At 36.8% G+C, this 20,607-nt stretch overlaps 1 protein-coding gene across 1 annotated transcript in view; it reads left to right on the forward strand.

The window, feature by feature from the left end:
- Positions 1 to 20,607, forward strand: part of TMPRSS15 (transmembrane serine protease 15) — a 110,246-nt gene that overhangs the window by 82,846 nt on the left and 6,793 nt on the right. The window contains exons 20-24 of the mRNA XM_036447555.2: positions 7,426 to 7,521; positions 11,940 to 11,989; positions 12,145 to 12,319; positions 17,367 to 17,548; positions 19,349 to 19,444. Of these exons, the coding sequence (XP_036303448.1) occupies positions 7,426 to 7,521; positions 11,940 to 11,989; positions 12,145 to 12,319; positions 17,367 to 17,548; positions 19,349 to 19,444 (599 nt within the window). The remainder of the gene's footprint in view (positions 1 to 7,425; positions 7,522 to 11,939; positions 11,990 to 12,144; positions 12,320 to 17,366; positions 17,549 to 19,348; positions 19,445 to 20,607) is intronic.

The following is a 20,607-nucleotide window of genomic DNA, read 5'->3' on the forward strand; positions in this document are numbered from 1 at the left end:
GAATCACACTCCTTCCATCTGGAGACGGACAGAGAACTAGATTTTTTTTTTTTTTTTATGTGTGTAAAGCAAACAGTACATCCCACTGCCTTCAATGCAATGTTTTTGGTGAAGGTCAGACACTCGCTTTCTTCAGAAATGAGTCAGGTAATCTCTGCAAAGACTTTAATCTTCAGGCCTGCACCTATTAAATAGTCTCTGTAGTGCCCTGGTAATTGAAAGAAAGTTATAGCCTTAATGAGAATTTGTCTGGACTGGAAACTCGGTGAGCTTAAAATGATGTGTTTGGTACCCTGGAAAGTAATTTAGCAGTCAATTTATTAAAAAGGCACTGTGGTCTCTCAAGATTATTTATGCAGATAGGCTGCAAAACGCAATTCCCCGAAGATTCTAGTCAATCGTAGGAGGCAGATTTCATCAGCCTTCCCTTTTCAAAATGAAACACTTCCATTCCCTGCCATTTAGAGCATGCATAACTAAAAAGTACCTTGGACAACATTTTCATGTCTCTGATCAAAGCGTTTTATTCTGATGCAAGAATAAATGTTCAGAGCACTTGAGTGGTGATTTTTAAGGTGATAACTGTGGTTCTTAGCGAAGCACTGTCGCTTACCCGGTGAATGAACTGTGCAATTGATTTGCCTTGCTAAGCCATTAAAAACTAGAAGTCATTATTCTCCTATAAAAAATATTTTCAACTGCTCAACTTTTAAATGATGCTGTATTTCTCCGAAACCAGAAGCAATTTTGTTTAAAACTAATAAAATCTAATATATTTTCTTCCTACTTTCTTTCAATATTTTTCTTCTTTCTCTTTTCTTATTTTTTTCTTATTTTTACTCCCTTCCTTATTTCCTTACTCTCTTCCTCCTTTTCTCTCTTCTTTCCTTCCATTCTTTTCCCTTTTATATAAAATGATCTTTTCAAAAGAAAGGGGAATGACTTATAGAAAAATATATGCAGTAAGATTAACAGTGTTAGGTGAAAATAATGCCCAAGAAAAAAAAAAAAAGAGGCAAACTTATGAAACATTCAGGGTTGGCATAATTATTAATATTTTTGTCTGAGATTTCTGGAAACCCACACACACAAAAAGGAAAACATTAAAAATCACATGACTTTAATTCTGAGATAACACACATGCCACCATACATAGGGAAGACAGGTTTCCCCCGACACTAAATTCTAAAGGAAGTGTTGTATATATGTCCTTATATCATAATAACACATTGAAAGAAATAGGTGCACTGAGAAAACTTGTAAATGTGGAGGTATATGTTGTATGCCTAATATTCAACAATAAACTCCAATGCCAGCTGAGAAAATAATGTTACAAATGGTTGGAGAGCGGGAGAGACTTCACCCATTCCCCTCTCCTTTAGTTCTTCTGGCTGGACTAGTTATAAAATAATAAAATTGACACAAGGCTGGATTAGCAGGAGAAAAAAAACAAACAATTTAATACTTGTGCACAGAAGAGTCACAATATGATGCCTAAATCATAAAAGGAGGCTTGAACAAGTGAGGAAACCAGGCACCTTCCTATCCTTTTTGGACGATAAATTTGTGAGAAACTGATAAGAAAAAGCAAGTTGGTGCTCATTATAAAGGAATCTATGCAGGGTTGGATATTCCTGAGAGAGGAATCTAAACGAAGTTTGGGCTTGAGTAGTAAATCAGTAAAGGCGTTTGTTTACACAGGCTTCCCAGCTCTGGATTCTATAACTCTTGTGACAAGGTTGTCTCTCTCAGCCCTTCAGAAGGAAGGGCATCTATCATAGAGATTTATTTCCTGCTTTTTAGAGGAGAGTCAGAGAGCTCTTCTTGCTCTTGCTTTTTCTCTGGTGATTTTAGTACTAAATAGTGGATATGCCATTGTAGAATATTTTAGGGCAGCCTACCCTGGGCCTCAACAAAATGAATCAAGGATATACAGCAATGGATTAAAGCCAAATTGTCTAGGGTGTTGTCCATAGATCCTGTTTCCAACAGTCCCCCTTCAGTATCCCTTCCTTCAGCCATAGTTTTGGGAGGAGATGCCAAGTTTGTTTCCTTCCCCAAACCATTCCATCTGTAAGATAACGGAGAGCAGCTACAGGCTGGCCCATCAACGTCCTGTTTGTTCTTCATATGGTAGAGTCACCCATTGGACCAGCTGGGACCTCGGTTCTTTTCATCGATGTAGAAGGGATGTTAAGATCCAGGAAAATGAAAGTATTATTGAAATGTATCTTCAATAAACCCCATTTTGCTTTACTTTCATTTTCATTGACCTTAAAATCCCTTCTACATCGATGAAAAGAACTGATGCATTCCAAAAGAGAGGACCAGTCTAGAGAGTACATGGCCCCAACCCTTTTCCTTAAAAGAGGGAGTTTCTGGGTGGAGCCTTCTATTTGCATTCAGGGATGATTGGCAGAAACAATCTTTCTTCTGAGCATGCCCTTACCCATAATGCATATAGACAAACCCCACAGGGGGCGGAGTCAAAAGGAAAATGCAAATTATATTATAATTAGTCCAGGACCTAGTAAGGTCACATTGAGGTCATGTCCTTTTCCCCTGAGCTTGGTGGAAGAACCTGCCCACTGGCGGTCTGTTGGGCCCGCATAGAAAGGTAGTCAATCTGAAGGCAATGTTGGTCCATCCCATTCAGGAGGTCCAGGCTGGCCCCACCCCAGTCGCTCAAGTCTAACTTCCTCCCTAACAGTAGGTTGCACAAAAGAGGAACTTGATGAAGTGAAGATCGTTTCTTCTCTTGGTATTTCTTTCCTTCTGTGTGCCACAGAATTTTAAGAGTCAAGGTCAGAAAACCTAAAATGAAATCAAACTTACCTGTTGGCTAAAAGCTACCACGGTGCTGGGGGCGTGCTAGGTGTGCTGCTCTAAATGTGGAGAATGAACAAGCAGTTGCAGTTGAAGTGTGTCTGGTGTTTAAGGGGAGGCTTCACCACCTTTTGCCTTAAAATCCTTTTAACTCACGGATCCCCAGCCTATTAAAATGCTCTCCCTTACCTTCTGCCCTGCCAAATCCATCCTCATTCTTTCCCTCCGATCTGAAAAGGAACTTCCCTTCTCTTTAAAAAATCCTTTTCAGCCTTATCCCACCTGACTCAATTCATTACGTAAACCTTTTGGGAGTGTGAAATGAGCTCCAGGGCCTGGCTGCTGCTTTCACAGCATCTGTTATTCTTTTTAGCTTTAATGTGTCCCAAAGCTTCAAACATCCCTGCCTAAGCTCCTGCTTTAGGGAGGAATGCTTATCACAGCTAACAGTCTGGGGGCGAGACAAAGAGGAAAACCTAACTAAGTAGGGCCTGAGGAGGAAGGCAGATTTAATGCCGTGCAGGACGCCTTGGGAGAGCCTGCTTTCTCTCTAGAATCCATCCCTGAGTGTAAGTATTTTTATATACTCGGTATACAACCTCAAAAATAATAATAATGAGTCACATCTGTGTGCGTTTTATTTTACTCATACAGAGTAAGTTTTCTCTGAAGCTAGGAAGCCCTGGAAGGTGCACAGCCTATAAAAAGGGAAATAAAGATTTAGAAGTAGTAGTCAGGAGGCATTAGCATGTCAAAAAGGCAGCGCTATCTGGGTTTTTCTATGTGATACCAAACTCCTGATTTCCAGCAGCTATGCAAATATGTGATCTGCAGAGCTGAGCCAGTTGTCAGGGTTTAAAATATGCCAACTCAAGTTGTAATCTGGACAGAGTGCCTCTCTCAAAATTAACAACTAATTTCCTTGCAAGGAAAAAAAAAACTGAGGCAGGAATTTAGTTGCATGTTTAATATTTGCAGAACTTAATATAACATATTCTCTCTTTTTTATTATTATTACTATTTCACTCTTCTTACATTTTTTTCTCATTTTTTTTATTAAGGTATTATGTGTGTACATATCTTACCATTGCCCCACCACCACACTATTCTCTCTTAACAGTTTAAGTTTTTAGTTCTGAGATTTTGTTTTTCAAAGAGTGACTGCATGAAATTGTTATCCTTTTATTTTGCCAAGAACATTTCAAATGTATTTTTATTATTTCTTTTTTTTAATATATTTTTATTTACTTCAGAGACAAAGGGAGAGGGAGAGGGAGAGAGAAACAATAATGGGAGAGAGTCATTGATTGGTTACCTCCTATATATTCCCTACTGGGGATCAAGCTCATAACCCGGGCATGTGCCCTTGACTGGAATCGAACATGGAACCCTTTCAGTCTGCAGGCTGACACTCTATCCACTGAGCCAAAGCAGCAAGGACTCCATTATTTCTTAAAATAAAAAATAAGTTGTTTTAATTTAATTTTATTTTATTTTATTTTATTTTTTATTTATTTATTTATTTATTTTTTGCCACTTATGTTCTGTTTACTGTGAATACAAATTGGAATAAATTGTGTTCAGCCCAAAAAGGATGAGTTCACCTTGGCAGGATTTCAAATGCAGGTAGTCTGTCTCAAATTAATTTCCAGTTCTGACATCCAGCACTGACTCCAGAAAATGTTCGCATGAATTAATAGACTGTATACACCATTCCTGGGTTGCTGATACCAATATTTCCGGCAAAAAAATTTAATTATGTGATTACTTTGTGTTGTTTTTTTCCTAAAAGAATGTTTTGTCTAATTATTCCCAATAACTTCAAACAACATATCTGTACCATTCACTGCAGTTTATTTTCTCATGGAAAGTTTGAAAATAAAAATGTAGAGAAGAAAATCTCAGAATATAAAATAATGTGTGTGTGTGTGTGTGTGTGTGTGTGTGTTCATATGCATATGTAATCTCTATTTTTCTCATCCAGATAGTGAAAACATCCCTAAGGATCAGTATTTGAGCATACCAGGGCAGAATAATTAGCATTTACTAAATGCTTTATTCTTTAAATAAATTATTTATTTGCTATGTTCTTTATTCTTAAGGCTTTATCTCTAGCCTTCCTTTATCTAGAATAGGCTTATGATAAATATATACCTGCCAATCCCATCATAAAATAATGCCAATGGTAGGTGTGTAATAAATAGATGCTAGATAAAAACTGATTTCTAAATAAATTTTCAATGTTTTTCCAATTTAAGTTTGTCCAGATTTTGTTTTAGAGAAATTAATGCATCCCCCAACCCAGGGCCAGTCTCAAAAGAGATAGGCAAGGGATAGAATAAAATCAGCTAGAGATATTAGGAGCATCTTAAACCCACATCTTTGAGGTGGGTTTATTCTAATAAAAACAATATTCAAACTCCTATATAATAAAAGGCTAATATGCAAATCAACCTAACAGCAGAACAACTGGTCACACTGACCACCAGGGGCAAACACTCAAGGCAGGAGCTGCCCCTGATGGTCAGTGTGCTCCCACAGGGGGAGCACCACTGAGCCAAAAGCCAGGTTCACAGCTGGCGAGTGCAGAAGCAATGGTGGAAGCCTCTCCTGCCCCCACAGCAGCGCTAAGGATATCCAGCTCCTGGGGGAGCAGGCCTAAGCCATCAGTCAAATGTCCCTCAAGGGCTCCTGTACTGCAAGAGGGTGCAGGCTAGGCTGAGGGATCCCTCCCCATCCCCCAGTAAATGGCTTTCCTGCACCAGGCTTCTAGTCTACACTAATAAAAGAGAAAGATGCAAATTGACCATACCTTCACGACACTCGCCAGCCAATCAGGAGTGAGTATGCAAATTAACCCAACAAAGATGGTAGGTTAATTTGCATATGCAGGCACCTTGTGTTGGGGCAGGCTGGAGCACGTTGTTGCCATGATGATGATGCAGGCGTTCTGAACTGCCCCAGCAGCTCCAGACCTGTGGGTAGCGTGGAAAGGCAGAAAGGCAGGTCCAGGCTGGAACCAAGGCAGAAAGGCAGCTCCAGCAGAGCTTGGGCAGTGCCAGCAGCCAGGGGAAGGAAGGCCCATTCTTGCATGGATCTTCATGCATCAGGCCTCTAGTATAATATAATTAAATAACAATATCCAAAACCACTTACTGAGCACTTTTGTAAACTAAAGGTTTCATGTCTCATGTCACTTAATCTTCACAACAACCCTATAAGGTTAAAATGGTCATTGTATCCCCATTGTAAAGATAAGGTAACAAAAGAACCTACTAATTGAGAATTTGTCCAATTGGTAGGGCCAGGGTTTTAAGTCCATAATCTGACTCAAAGCTCAAGCCTCTTACCCACTAATTACTAATCACTAAATCAATCTTTGACTATTAATTAGAGTCCTAATCAATCATTTTAAAACCTTGTTAAAATTTGCAATAAAATAAAGTCCAATATTTCAGATGAAAAAATAAAAAGAAGTACAAGATACTAAATTCTGAGGCCTTACAGATAGAATCTATTGTTCCATCTCTCTAGTCAGTGAATCAATGATATAGGACAAAAATTTCTTCAGTTTTTTTAAGGCATTGTCTCCTTTGAGAAAAAAAAAAAAATCCTCTACTGAGGTTTTCTCCTCTTATTGGTCATAACATCAATGAGTATTCTTGGAAATTCCCTACACAGCTAGAAAAGAGTGAGTGCTAGCTTAGTCTGTGGAAGACATTGAACCTTCTTTGGAAAAGGCAATGGGTGAGTTCATCATGCTACCCAAAAAGGTAGGATCTGCGTCATCTCCCTGCAAACTGGCAGATGATAGCAGGAATGGGTTTCCACCCCAAAGGCATAGGTTTATATGAAAACTAAAATCTAGAGTAAATAACGGGCAGAAAATAAGATTAGGAGTTGAGAAGCTGAACGTCTCCGGCTAAGCCTCCAAAAGAAAGTCAGAATAATTGAGAGAAATCTTTAATTAAAACTCCAGTTGAGAGCAGGGATGTAAAAGGTTTTCAGGGAAAATGAAGAGTAGGGATTGAATTACTTCTGTCACATCCCATTCTGGCTCACCAGGTGACATTTGGAAGTCCAGGCTGGCTTTTTCAGAGCAACACATACCTGATGGCTTTACATTAGGGCTTGTTAGGCTTTGAATTGAATGGAATGATAAGCATGAAAGATTTTCTTTTTCTAGATTGTTCTTTGGCAACATGCATTTTTTTAAAGGTGAATTATGCAACAATCTGATGCAATGATTCTGTGAGGTTGTCATTAAATTGACCCTTAGGGAAAACTATTGGACAATATAAATAAGTGAATATAAAGAAGTCAAAATCAGATGCCCAAGGTATATATACACTAATTTTAACTTTAAGTAACATATAAGCATTGCAAACAAGAACTTGAGGTGTGAAGCAAAAATTAAAATTATACCTATATCATTATGGCAATTCTATTCATTTGTACCATCTTTTAGATAGCAAAACACTTGAAGTTTTATATTAAAATGTTCATTTATGTGTATGGAATTCCATAATTTCTTTCAGTAGCCATCATTTGCAGTTTTTTATTTGTGCTTTGTTTTGTCTCTATTTGTGTTTTCTCTAGGAGTGGAAATTCATCAACGCCAGTCTTCTCTACTGGAGGTGGACCATTTGTAAAATTAAACACAGGATCTAATGGCAGCTTAATACTAACACCAAGGTAGGTCCCAAAATCTGTTCTTGAACAAGTTGCACATAGACTGAAAAGAAGATAGATTTCAAAGCCAATCAGATTTAATTCCACCATATACAAGCCATATAATCTTAGAAGTTCTTTATCTTTTGATTACTCAGTAACCTCAAACAATCTCTAGTTGATCCTATCTGATAACATTGCCTAGCCCCTATAAAAATGGCAAGACAGTCAAACAAGATATTGTATATGCAATTGTTTAGCACACTGACAGCTATCCAGTAGGTTCCAATTGTATGTCCTTTTCATCCTTACTCTCAGATTCATTAACAAATAAGTCCTATTGAAAGAAATTGTGAGCCCTCGCCAGTTTTGCTCAGTGAATAGAATGTTGGCCTGCTAAATGAAGGGTCTGGGGTTCAATTTCAGTCAAAGGCACATACCTCAGTTGCAGGCCTGATCCCAGGTCCTGACTGGGACATGTGAAGGAGGCAACCAATCGGTGTGTCTCTCTCACATCCATGTTTCTCTCTCTCTCTGTCTCTCCCCTCCCTTCTACATTATCTAAAAATTAATGGAAAAATATCCTCCAGTGAGGATCCACAACAAAAAGAAAAAAAAAGAAAGAAATTGTGAGAGTTGGGATAAATGGGTCCAATGTGGATCAGGTTAAAAAGAGCAACACAAGTTAGCAATCACCAAAAGTGGAGAAAGAGGAAAAAGTCATGGGAATTTTTTCTTGGCCTTAGCAAATAGAACCTGGATACAAAGGGAGGCAGTCCAGACTTCTAGTTGTGCCTACAGATTCTCTTTTGCTCTTTAAAATTAGATTCACTTTAATAGCTTTTATTAATGTTTTACATAGCAATATTCTTTTCATATGCAAAGATCTGTTTTAGCTTAGATTATGTCATTTTCCCTGTCTGAGCATTAATGGTAATTTTTGTTGAAATTGACTTAAGAATCCCACAGTTCTATTAAAGGCCAGCTGTGAGTGGGAAGAAGTAACTGCAGGATGAAGCCATCACTTTACACAAGGTTTTAGGATGTCATAATTGGTTCATTAGCTTGTTTAATAAACGTAATGGTAAAAAATGAAATTATAAAATTATTCAGCTATTCATGAAAAGGTACCGTTTCTGTGAGGTCAACCAGTAACAAACTGATAAAGGAGGAATTTTTTGTACCCAAGGACTTTGCAGGGGCATGTTTTATCGGAATGTTTCATGGGCCTTGAGATTATCAGTTTCTTGGGAGGAAGCAAGCAGACTTCTAGATTTCCTTTCTGTATGACAGGTCTAAATTTACATTATTGTTATAGATTTTGAGCAGTCTGCACATTGAGAATTTCTTTTATTTGTATCTTATGGACATTTAAAATGATAAAAAAGGGCAGAATATAAAAAAACAGTCATCATACTTAGATGCATGTTTCAGAGGAAAACTAGGTTATTCTATGCATATCATCAAAATGCCAGTATCACCTTATCTTGATGTCCCTTTTGTGTGTGTGTTTATGTTATTTGAAAGAGACACCGTTTACACACATAGATACTTTAAACTTTCAAAACATCTATGAGCAAGAGAGGTCCTTAATCCCTTCCTTGATTAGCCATGTTATACTGGGTTATTGAAAATCAGAAATATGTACATTTATTCAGTTAAGTAGTTTATTTATGTATGTATTTATATAGTATATTTACAGCCCTTTGAAAATTGGTGTTTTTTGAAAATACCCTTGCACTAGTATAGAGGAAAGGAAGAGAATATCAAAGAAGATCATTCTTCCAACTATGAAAATCTACCAATTACATCCTCATTTTTTTTCTCCTATTGTGAGGCATATGTGAGATTCCTATACTACTTTCCCACCACAGGGAAAGGCCACTCAATGAGATACCAGCAATCTGACCTGATATAATTAGAAATGTACAACCCATGCAGCTGCCAATACTGTACTTACCCTTCTTCCAATTATTCAGACCACGTCTGTAGCAGTCCTAAAAATCAAAGAAACTTTGACTTAATATATATCGATCCACACTGTGTTCTAAGCATGGTACTAGACACAGGATACACAGTGCTCATCAAACATGTTATCGAATGCCTATCATGTGACAGAAACTGTGGTAGGAATATTGCAGAGGTTATTTCCAATCCATGTAAAAGCTATTACATAGGCAATATTGCTCCCCTAGAAAGACGAGGCCGCAGCGGTCTGGTGTGGGTAACTGACTTGGCCAAGTTCACAAAGCCTGCAGGCAACATAGAGAATCTCACCCAACTCAGTCCGACTTCAAAGTGCTCTACTTTTTCTCTCTGCTGTGCTATTTTCCAAAGTCTCCGAAGCAACAACTTGCTTTAAATAGCAGTTCTGGAAAAGAGAAGGAAAAGGGAAGGCTTTTCAATAACAAAACAAAAAAAGGGCCATGTTGCTGAGCACATATTGGGAGAGAATTGAATTCATGTTGTCAATGCAACAGATATAAACCCATCCTTTTATATCACACCATTGCTCCCACTGGGCTGAGAGAAAGACACAGATTCGTGGCATTGTTTTTCTCCCTATCCAGGGGGCTAACCTAGCTCTGACTCCACTGCCAAAGGCCAGGATGGCAATTCTGTTTCTCTCCAATCTCTCCAAATATACCTGGACAAAGAGTAGATTCAATGCTCATTCTGACCACAGGTTAAGTAACTACTCCTTTGACACTGCGTGTGTGTGTGTGTGTGTGTGTGTGTGTGTGTGTGTGTGTATGTGTGCATGAAATTTTTCACTAGACAAAATGCATGGAGAGAAAGTATAAGGTTTAGTTTAAAATTTTTGGTTAACTATTAAGTTATCTAGAAACTTTTCTGTGCTTTCTGAAAATATAATTCATCATTGTTATACATACCACAGAGTAGTAAGCATTTTCTAATATCTAAGAATGATGAACTGGCTTGAATATGGATTTTCACTAATGAGTACTATAGATGCAGAAAGAGTCAGGGTAAAAACTTGACACATCTCAGAATTTGAAGCTCTCCAAACTACAAGTAGATAACAGAAGCAGAGTCAATTGCAGGTTCTTCTTTGTATAGTTCTGAATATGTTTTGATATATCTATATCTAGATGGATACACATGCATGCATATTGCTTATTAATAAAATGTAAATATATGTCCTTATATTTGCATTGAAATTATCTTCTACTCCAAAGCATATGTCAATCAGACCACATGAATGCATGTGGTTTCAAATTAACCTTATCATGCATTTTCCAGAAACACTGATTTCCTTTGGTTGTATTTATGATCTCCTATGGTTCTTGGGTTTTATTTTATGTGTGTTTTGTTTTACTCTAAAACTTTAAGACCTAAACAACATGAACAATAGGTGTAGTTAAATATATAAATAGAAATCATTAAAATGATTAAATAGAATCATTAAAATGTGTGCATGTGTGTGTGTTAATGTGACTAATATCTGCAGTGGCTGCATCAGGAAATATGGGCAAGTGCTTTAATTCCTTGTATTAGACTGATCTCTAGTGGCTGGTAAGTATAACACATTTTAAAACAAATCTTTTGTTTAAAATAGAATCCTTGGCTTTAAATAAAGTTTGTATCCAAATATTTAAACAGGTATTGAGTTTTTTGTTTTTGTTTTTCTAATGTATTTTTATTGATTTCAGAGAGGAAAGGAAAGGGAGAGAGAGAGATAGGAACATCGATGACGAGAGAGAACCATTGATTGGCTGCCTCCTGCACACCCCACATTGGGGTTGAGCCCACAACCTGGGCATGTGACCTGACTAGGAATCAAATTGTGACCTCCTGGTTCATAGTTTACACTCAACCACTGAGCCACACTGGCCTGGCAGGTGAGCTTTTAAAATATGTATGAGTGGACTTTATTTTGTATTTGCTATGTATATGTGTACCTCTCTGGAAAGCAGGACCTGTGATTAATTCATTTTCAATCCTCTGAATAAAGTTCATGGTCTCACACACAGTGTAAAGCACTGACTAGTTGACTGATAGGAATATGCAGGCATATTCTGTCTTACAGAGGAATGAAACCCAAGGTTGGTTTAAGCAAATGAAGAATATCTGTCATTTATTGAGTGTTCGTTGTGTTTAATGCACAATAATACAAATAACTTCTACTTCTTGGAAAATCCCAATAAAGTAAGTACATTGTCCGCATTTTATGGGTGGCAAAAGGAAGTCTCAGGGATGGTGAACAACTTACCAAAATAATGAACTATAGGTGGTAAAGGACTCAAACTCAGTTCCATCTGACTTTAAACTGAGGATTTTCTGTTTTGTATTTCAGCCTCCCCACATTTCATATAGGATACTTACATTTAAAAAGTAATTGAATTAATAAAAGGACAACCTACACTATTTTATGCTTCAAAATGCATCATTTCTGAAGTATAATTATTCTTCTATTGCAGTACACAGTGTTTGCAGGACTCACTGATTCTGTTACAGTGTAACCATAAACGTGAGTAAATATGCTGTCATGTTTTCCTCGAAACTTTCATTTAAAAAAAACACACAAAAAACCTGAAGTTCGTTTGTAGTGAACTACTCAATTTTCATGACCAGAGGAAATCCATCAAAATACAATAGATGCTCTTTCTCCCATTATTTTAATAGCGTGTGGGGAAAAGATGGTGGCTCCAGAAGTCAGCCCAAAGATTGTTGGAGGAAATAATGCCAAGGAAGGAGCCTGGCCCTGGCTCACAGCTCTCTCGTATAACGGCAAACTGCTCTGTGGAGCTTCTCTCGTCAGCAATGCCTGGCTGGTGTCTGCAGCCCACTGCGTATATGGGTGAGTGTGACAGTGTAGTGTCTCTTCCCAAATGGGATGACCACAGCAGACACTGTGCATCTAACCTCATGTGACATCGCAAATCCATCTCATCAGGGAAATCTTCCCGCTGTGTATGACATTATAAACTTTCCAATCATTTCCCCACTATAATCATGTATAAGAGAAAGTTCAATTAAAAATCATTCTTCATTTTATATTTGCATCAAGTATTAGGTTCTCTACTTCCATGACAATTGAAAAGTAAGGATTTTAAAGGTGTAAAATCAATATTTAATATATAAATTTTACCGTTATTATTCAATTAGACCAATATTTATTGTCAGCAAATTGTTAGTATCAAAAAAGCTCTCCAGTTACAAGTAACTTGTGCTCTAAAAATTCATGTGTGAGGGCTTAATTATGAATGAGTATAAAAATGTTTACTTAGTTCTCAAGTCTGATCTATTTTGATGCTGCCCATAACTAAAAGTTAGAACTAATGTCAACCCTATCTAATATCTTTTTTCCTCTTGTAACATGACAAAATACATGTTGAATTCTAGAATTTATTCTCCCTCTAGCAGCAGTCATTTCTAAAGCAATGCCACAGGATAACAGGGTGGGTAGAGGAGGTAGAGAGAACAGGAGGAGAAGATAATATTCCTGAGCCCAATAACCTGTTAATTCTCATCTGCATAAAAGGAGTTAATCCCATTCTAACATTTGTGAATTAGGTCAGATAAAAATCTGGCTGCTTTGCAGAAAACTCATAAACCTTACCCTAGGGTGATTTCCTGACCCTTTTCCTAAACAGAAGAAAAATCCAGAAAATGCCCTTTCGTGTGACAGTTACAATAAGCCTCTCCTAAAGGCATGTAGAATCTCCAAGGAGAAAATGCAACTGTAGTTAATTAAATTAAGACTGAACTCCCTCTATGAACACAAACATTGAAAGTTCTCAGATAGGTGGAAACAAATTGTCACACAGAAGGTTTTGAAAGTTGTTTGGGAGATAGGGAGGACCAGGGTGAATGAGTATTAAAGGGTTAACTCACCTAAATAACCATCTTATAGAGTGTGGGTAAATTCAAATTCATAATCCTAAGAGTTTTGAAATGAGGAACTTCAGCCAGACTCCAGATTGGCCAATTACTTGAGCCTCTAAGGAAATGTCCATGGTGCTGATCACCTACAGCTAAAGCTCTGTGATTCTATGAGCTGAAATTTATAACTCAGTGACTAAACTACAGCCTCTCCCATCTCTAAAGCACACCTTCTTGAGTTTTCTGCCTACTGATAAATTATGTTTTTATCTGTCTTCAACCAGAACATAGCAAGTGGTCAATTTTTCCATCCCCTTCTAAACATGATTTTACCTATACATGATATATGCCTTGGGCATGTCACAAATGTGCAATCTATAGCCTAATTGTGTTACAAGTGAAATTTCTTTTTAGCAAAAGGTTCAGTGTTTTCTGTTCATAGGGGTAGGTCTTAGTAAGTTAGCAATCTCCAATATTAACCTAGGATTTGGTAAATTTGCCTGTTTTAAGTTCTTACAGAACATATGCTTTCTTAGTGTCAACCAGGCTTACAATTTTAGCAACATCTTTCAATTATCGATCTTACAGATGTACTTATTGCAGGTCAGAGATACCAATATTATATATTTTTCAAACCATGAATATACAAAAATCAGTTTCATCTAATATAAACACATATTCAGTCATATAGGACATAAAATGTCTTTTCACACAGTTTCAATTTGAACACAAGCAAACCAAAGTAAGTAATCTGTAACAGAACCATGATGAATTCCAACTTATTTTTACCAAGCTTGCATCTTACCTCACCGCAGTCACTCAGTGGCATTATTTCTTCTTTCTCCAGTTGATATGAGTTCCAGTTTCTGGTTTTTACTTCATGCCTCCAACCAAGCAAGGAACTTTCTACTATGTTTTTAGATATTTGGAAAAAAGGTATTTGAATATGCCTATTTGCATTTTAAAAACTCTGTGCAGTGAAAGGCTTAGTTTTCTAATATGTGAATGGAAGAACCCAAATCAAGCAACTTACTAAAAACATATTACACAAATGACTTGTCCTCAATGTAAATCTGTCCCAAGTGTTTTAGCCTGCAGGGAGTTAAATGGTTTCAAAGAACAGCTCTTCTCTGTCTACATTCTTATGGTCCAACTCTGGTTCCCATCCAGCCTCAGTGTTCCTGGATGACCCTAAATATAATTGTGCCAATTGTTTCTCTGTCATTGACATGTCTTGTTTTTAAACCTTGAAAGAGATATTTGGAAACTATGGCCCAATTTTTCTGTGATTTAAAGGCAACGTTGATTTTGAACCAGAAGACAAGATTTTGATCCAACCTATGCTACTAATCTCATGCAACTTATTATCTCTGCATTCCAATATACTCATCCAAAGGGTGTTTATAGGATATCTACCTTCTAAGGTGATTGTCAGGGAAAATTAAAATGATGCAATACTTTTGCATACTGTAAATATAAATGTGTGCTGTTCCTGCATCTGAAAGGTCCATAAAAAAAGAGTGTAAGTCTTGCCCCAGAGACACTAGCATATTATTTTACAAATGTTTTATGTTGATTTTTAAAACATGCACAAAATTGCAAATATTAGTATGTAGAACTCTTTTATAACTTCACCCAGATTTACTAATTGTTTAAATTTTATGTTTTAAAATCTTTCTCATTCCTTCTGTCCAAACTGGAGAAATGCTTCCTCAACCACTTCATATAAGGTTACACATTGTGCTCCTTTGCCATTAAGTATTTCCACATGTTTTTACTAAAAACAGGGATATTTTCTTATATGATCACAGATCATGGAAATTTAACATCCACAAAACACACACACACACACACACACACACACACACACACACACAAACACACACACACATACACACACACACACACACACACTGATTCAATCTATAGTATGAACAATTTTGTCAATTGTTCCACATACGCCTTTTAGGACATTTTTTGGTTTGTTTGTGATTTTTCCAACCATGAACCAATCCAGGGTAAGACACAGAGTTAGTTTCTATGCCTCTTTGGTCTTCTTTAATCTGAAATAATATTTCTATCTTCAGTCTTTCTTAGCTCTTCTAGCTTTTTTGTCTGTGATTATATATGTATTTTTAAAGTAAGTAAGTCATTTTGTAGAAATGCTTTCTACATATTTTGTCTGCAGAAATGATCACATAGAAATTTAGAGAAATTTAGGTATTTTATTTAATACTGATTTAAATCAATAATAAAATAATGAAGTTCAGGGGGGAAAAAAAGTACCCAACCTCCCAAACTCTTATCTTTTGTAAGTATTATACCCTATGTGATAGCTTTACATATAAATGTAAATGATATGAGAGAGCTTGTGGCTAACACAAAGTTTAGTAGTCACCATTTCCTCTCATTATTTTAGGCTTTGAGTAGAAAACCAATGCATAAACCATAAACTGTGAAGATCAAACCTACATGCTTCAAGCTACTGGTCTAATTAAATACAATCTAAACAACATTAAACTAACACATTCTTAGTGATTGCCAAAATTGTTATTGTGTTACATAGAAAATAGCCTGTTTTTCATGTTTTTATTTCTCCTGCATTTGTAAGTAGCATTATAGGAAGGAAATATCTCTCTAACGTTTATCATTTATATTTTTCTCACAAGTCATTCTACAAGTCTGTGTCTATGTAATTACCTTATCCTCACCCCCAACAAGTACAACACCACATTAAACTAGACATTTGTAACTATTAAGAATTAAATGACTAGTTCTTCAATCATTGCAGTTACTGAATTTTTACTTTATTGTGAATATGACTTAATTCCAGCTGCTCAATGGTAATTTCTTGGGAGTGAAAATGTTGCAGGGCAATAGTACAGTTAAAGATCCTTGGTCACTTTCACTTAAAATATACTCTTCAACTCAATCTGTCCTATTACACAAATGTTATTTGTTACCAATGCTTTATTAATGGCCAACATTGTATATGGAACAGGACTCACGTTTATTGTAAGCGGAAATTACTCATTTATGTTAGTTCATAAGTTTTGCTGTTTACCTTAAGTCTGTGTGAATTCAATGACACCCCAAATGGGAGAATGTTCCCACACCTCCTTCCATTAGTACAATAGCTGCTGTGGTTATCTGAAGAAACCCTAGACCAAGATGCCATTTCCCCAGTAGAATGTGCTCTAAAGTAGTCAAATCTGATCATACATTAGCATAAAGTTGGAGATTTCATTTCAAAATCTGTTCAAAATTAAAATACCAGATGCAGACTCGTTAAATCAAAGGGAGAGAAGGGGAGAGCAGGTATCAATGTTATTCTAGGCCCATGGGTGGCAAACTGCTGCTCATGAGCGACATGTGGCTCTTTGGCCCCTTGAGTATGGCTCTTTCACAAAATACCATGGCCTGGGTGAGTCTATTTCGAAGAAGTGGCATTAGAAGAAGTTTAAGTTTTAAAAAATTTGACTCTCAAAAGAAATTTCAATCATTGTATTATTGATATTTGGCTTGTTGACTAATGAGTTTGCCAACTACTATTCTAGGTGATTCTAATGTGAAACCAAAGCTGAGAGCCACAGTCTAGAACTTTAAGAGAAGTGATTGAGAGAGATTAGCAGTAATTAAGGCCTGCTCAGTGATCTGGTAAGAAAAATAAAAAGTAAAGAAATATTTCTGCAGAAAAAGGTTTGGCTCAATGGATAGAGCATCGGCCTGTGGACTCAAAGGTCCCTGGTTCAATTCTGGTCGAGGTGTGTGCAGGAGGCAGCTGATTGATGTTCCTCTCTCATCAATGTTTCTAACTTTCTATCCCTCTCCCTTCCTCTCTGTAAAATATCAATAAAGTATATTTTTTTAAAAAAAAATAAGAGAGAGAAATATTTCTAAGGAAGAATTCTTTAAGAAAATCAAGAACATTTTAGGATGGGAACATATAGTTCTCAAATATCTTTAATGAAGATCTCTAGAAAGATGGGGAGTTTCTTATACCTCTTTATTATAATCTTCAGGAGAAATTTAGAGCCATCCAAGTGGAAAGCAATCCTAGGCCTGCATACGACATCAAATCTGACTTCTCCTCAAGTAGTGACCCGGTTGATAGATCAAATTATCATAAACCCACATTATAATAAACGAAGCAAGGACAGTGACATCGCCATGATGCACCTTGAATTTAAAGTGAATTACACAGGTAAAACAAATCTTTTTCAGTCATCTCGTCTGCCCAAATTAATTCAAAATTAGATTTGAAATATTTTTATCAGCACCAATGCATAATAATGCATTATAAAATCTGTTATAAAAATTGAATAATCTGTTATAAAAAAATATTATAATTTAAATGGAATCAGAGAATGAAAGAGAAACATATTAAGTTATCTTCTAGAGCTATTTAAATCCTACTTTCTAGAGAGGTGACCACTAGAATTAAGACTCAGAGCCCTCTATAAAGTCACAGCAGCAGTCCAGAAAAACAGTAGGCCATATTCTAATACATGCCTTCTCTATTTCTCACATAAAAGAAAGGTGGGTCCATCTGCCACGAAAGCCAGAGTAGAACAAACTGGGAGAAGAGTGGATGCTCTAAAAGTAAAGTAAGAATTGTTATCCATAGAATAACACATTTTAATGTATTTTTACTTATTTCAGAGAGGAAGAGAGAGGGAGAGGGAGAGGGAGAAGGAGAAGGAGAGGGAGAGGGAGAAGGAGAGGGAGAGGGAGAGGGAGAGGGAGAGGGAGAGGGAGAGGGAGAGGGAGAGGGAGAGGGAGGAGGAGAGGGAGAGAGAGAGAGAGAGAGAGAGAGAGAGAGAGAGAGAGAGAGAGAGAGAAACATCAATGATGAGAGAGAATCCTTGATTGGGGGAGAGGGAGAGGGAGAGGGAGAGGGAGAGGGAGAGGGAGAGGGAGAGAGAGAGAGAGAGAGAGAGAGAGAGAGAGAGAGAGAGAGAGAAACATCAATGATGAGAGAGAATCCTTGATTGGCTGCCTCCTGCACACCCCACACTGGGTATCAAGTAGGCAACCTGGGCATGTGCCCTGACTGGGAATCAAACCCAGACCTTCCGGTTCATAGTTGCTTGACCACTGAGAAATGCCGGCCAGGTCATAGGATAAACATGTTATAGATGATTCAATATTAATGAAGTAGCACATGAAGGACTTTCTCTGAATACCTAGGTCATGTACAAGAAGTCACCTGAGGAGTGAGCTTTATCCTGAAGGGCTCTACTCAACTCCAACCTTTATTCTGAAGACCTTTCCCATCCCAGTTAGGAGGGCATGCTGCTGTCTCCTTGCTCTTATGGAATTTGGCCTCCACTTGTAGTGCAGCACTTACCAAAGCAGGTGGAGACTGCGGTTAGTTCTATGGCCCTGTGCTTGAGAGTAAGCCAAGTATCCTACTCATGTTTGTGTCTGCCCTGGGAAGTAGAAGCTTTAAAAAATGGCAGGTGGTTTGCAAATTGTTGGAGAAGGGCTTTAAAAGCCAGTGGCAAATGCTAAAGCTTCCATCAGTGCTCAGTAAAACAATCGCCTAAAAGCTTTTTTAATGTGTGATATGTGGGGAAAAATAAAAAATAAAAAAATACACTCAGAACATTTGCCCAAATTTCTCTTAATTGACCCTGAAAAACATCCTTACTAAGATTTTCACAGAACTGGCACTACTTCCTATTCAGTACCATGATTATTTAAAAATCAAATACAAATTATTAATTCCAGAAGTACAGCATTATTTACATCATGAAAGAGTAATGAGGAGGCAATGTAGAGCATCCTACAAGGCTACCAGTGGTACCTATCTATTGTCCAAAAATTACTGCTCCAAAATGCTTCTTTCCCCAATGATTGGTGTCTAAAAAATGTCTAGGCTATCTAACACAAAAGTACAAGTTGTTTTAGATGAAATATTTATAATGTTTGATTTTTAAAACGTTGTTGGAAATGCATGTACATCTATTCTAGCTCTTGTTTTGCTTTGTTTTGTTTTCAGATTATATACAACCTATTTGCTTACCAGAAGAAAATCAAAATTTCCTTCCAGGAAGAATTTGTTCTATTGCTGGCTGGGGGAGGATTTTTCATAATGGTAAATTATCAGACCCATAAAAAAAAGCAACTGGGTCTTTTTTCTTTTTACTAGGAAAAAAAGTATATTATTGCACTATCCTGTGACTATTTTCAACATTTTGTGCAACTCTTTTGCTATAACAATTTTATATGATATCCTTTAAAAGCAGTGTCAAGTTTATATTCATATACTGAATATTTGTGTAGTTAAGAATTTTTTCCAAATCATATAGAGCATATTATAAAACTATAATCCTTATTGGAAGAGAATTCAAGCATTTCCCCAAACTCAACCTCTACTTTTGCTATTATAAACACTGATAAAGAGAAAAGATACATCTATTTAAATGAATATAACCAAACATTTCAAAAATATATTTTTGTAAATCTCAGGGATGAAGTCTCATCAAAAGCCAAATTATTAGCTCTCACATTCTCCCACATTTCCCAAACAAAGAAAACTTATCTTATCATCTGGTCTCACAGTAACATTTTCTAAATTGAGAAAGAAATCCCTTCTAGTTTCAAAAGCCGATTCTGCCTACTGGCAAGAAAATTCAGATCCAGCACACACTGAATACTAAAAATTGTTACACCATTGACTCACTAGCATTACTGAGTAGCATGTTTTCTAAACACAGAAACAGTGCATATTAATAATAACCAAATATGACTTAAAAAAAAAACATTCCAGTACTTCCTGTACTCTAAATGTACCTGCAGATCTCATTGGCATCTGAATTTCTCACAGGAGTAACTCCATCAAGGGCAAGTTTTGACTGCTCCTTAATAGGAAAGCATTAACATCTGAAGGGAGAACCTGGCCCCTGGAGTCACAACAGATCAGAGATTATAGCCACGATATTTACATCCTTATTGTATTCAGATGTCTTTAAATCTTGTGGAGAGGAGTAGGTCCCAGAAGCAAAGCATTCACAGCCAAAATATCCTTGCTTCTTGTAAAACAAAGCAAAAAGTTTAAGTCAGACCCTGCCTGATAATTCCGATAAAGGTTCTCCACTACAATTTCATTACGTTGCTGGAAAAGCCTCATGTCTACTGTCCATAAAACCTATTGAAGTCCAAGACAGTATATTCTTTTATTTCCTCCACTTGAAAAATGTCATGATTTATTGAATTTGAAATCTAAAGAGCAAAAATTATTTCTAGATAGATATTTTC

This window comes from Pipistrellus kuhlii, unplaced genomic scaffold (assembly GCF_014108245.1).
Source record: "Pipistrellus kuhlii isolate mPipKuh1 unplaced genomic scaffold, mPipKuh1.p scaffold_m20_p_2, whole genome shotgun sequence".
Lineage (NCBI taxonomy): Eukaryota > Metazoa > Chordata > Mammalia > Chiroptera > Vespertilionidae > Pipistrellus > Pipistrellus kuhlii.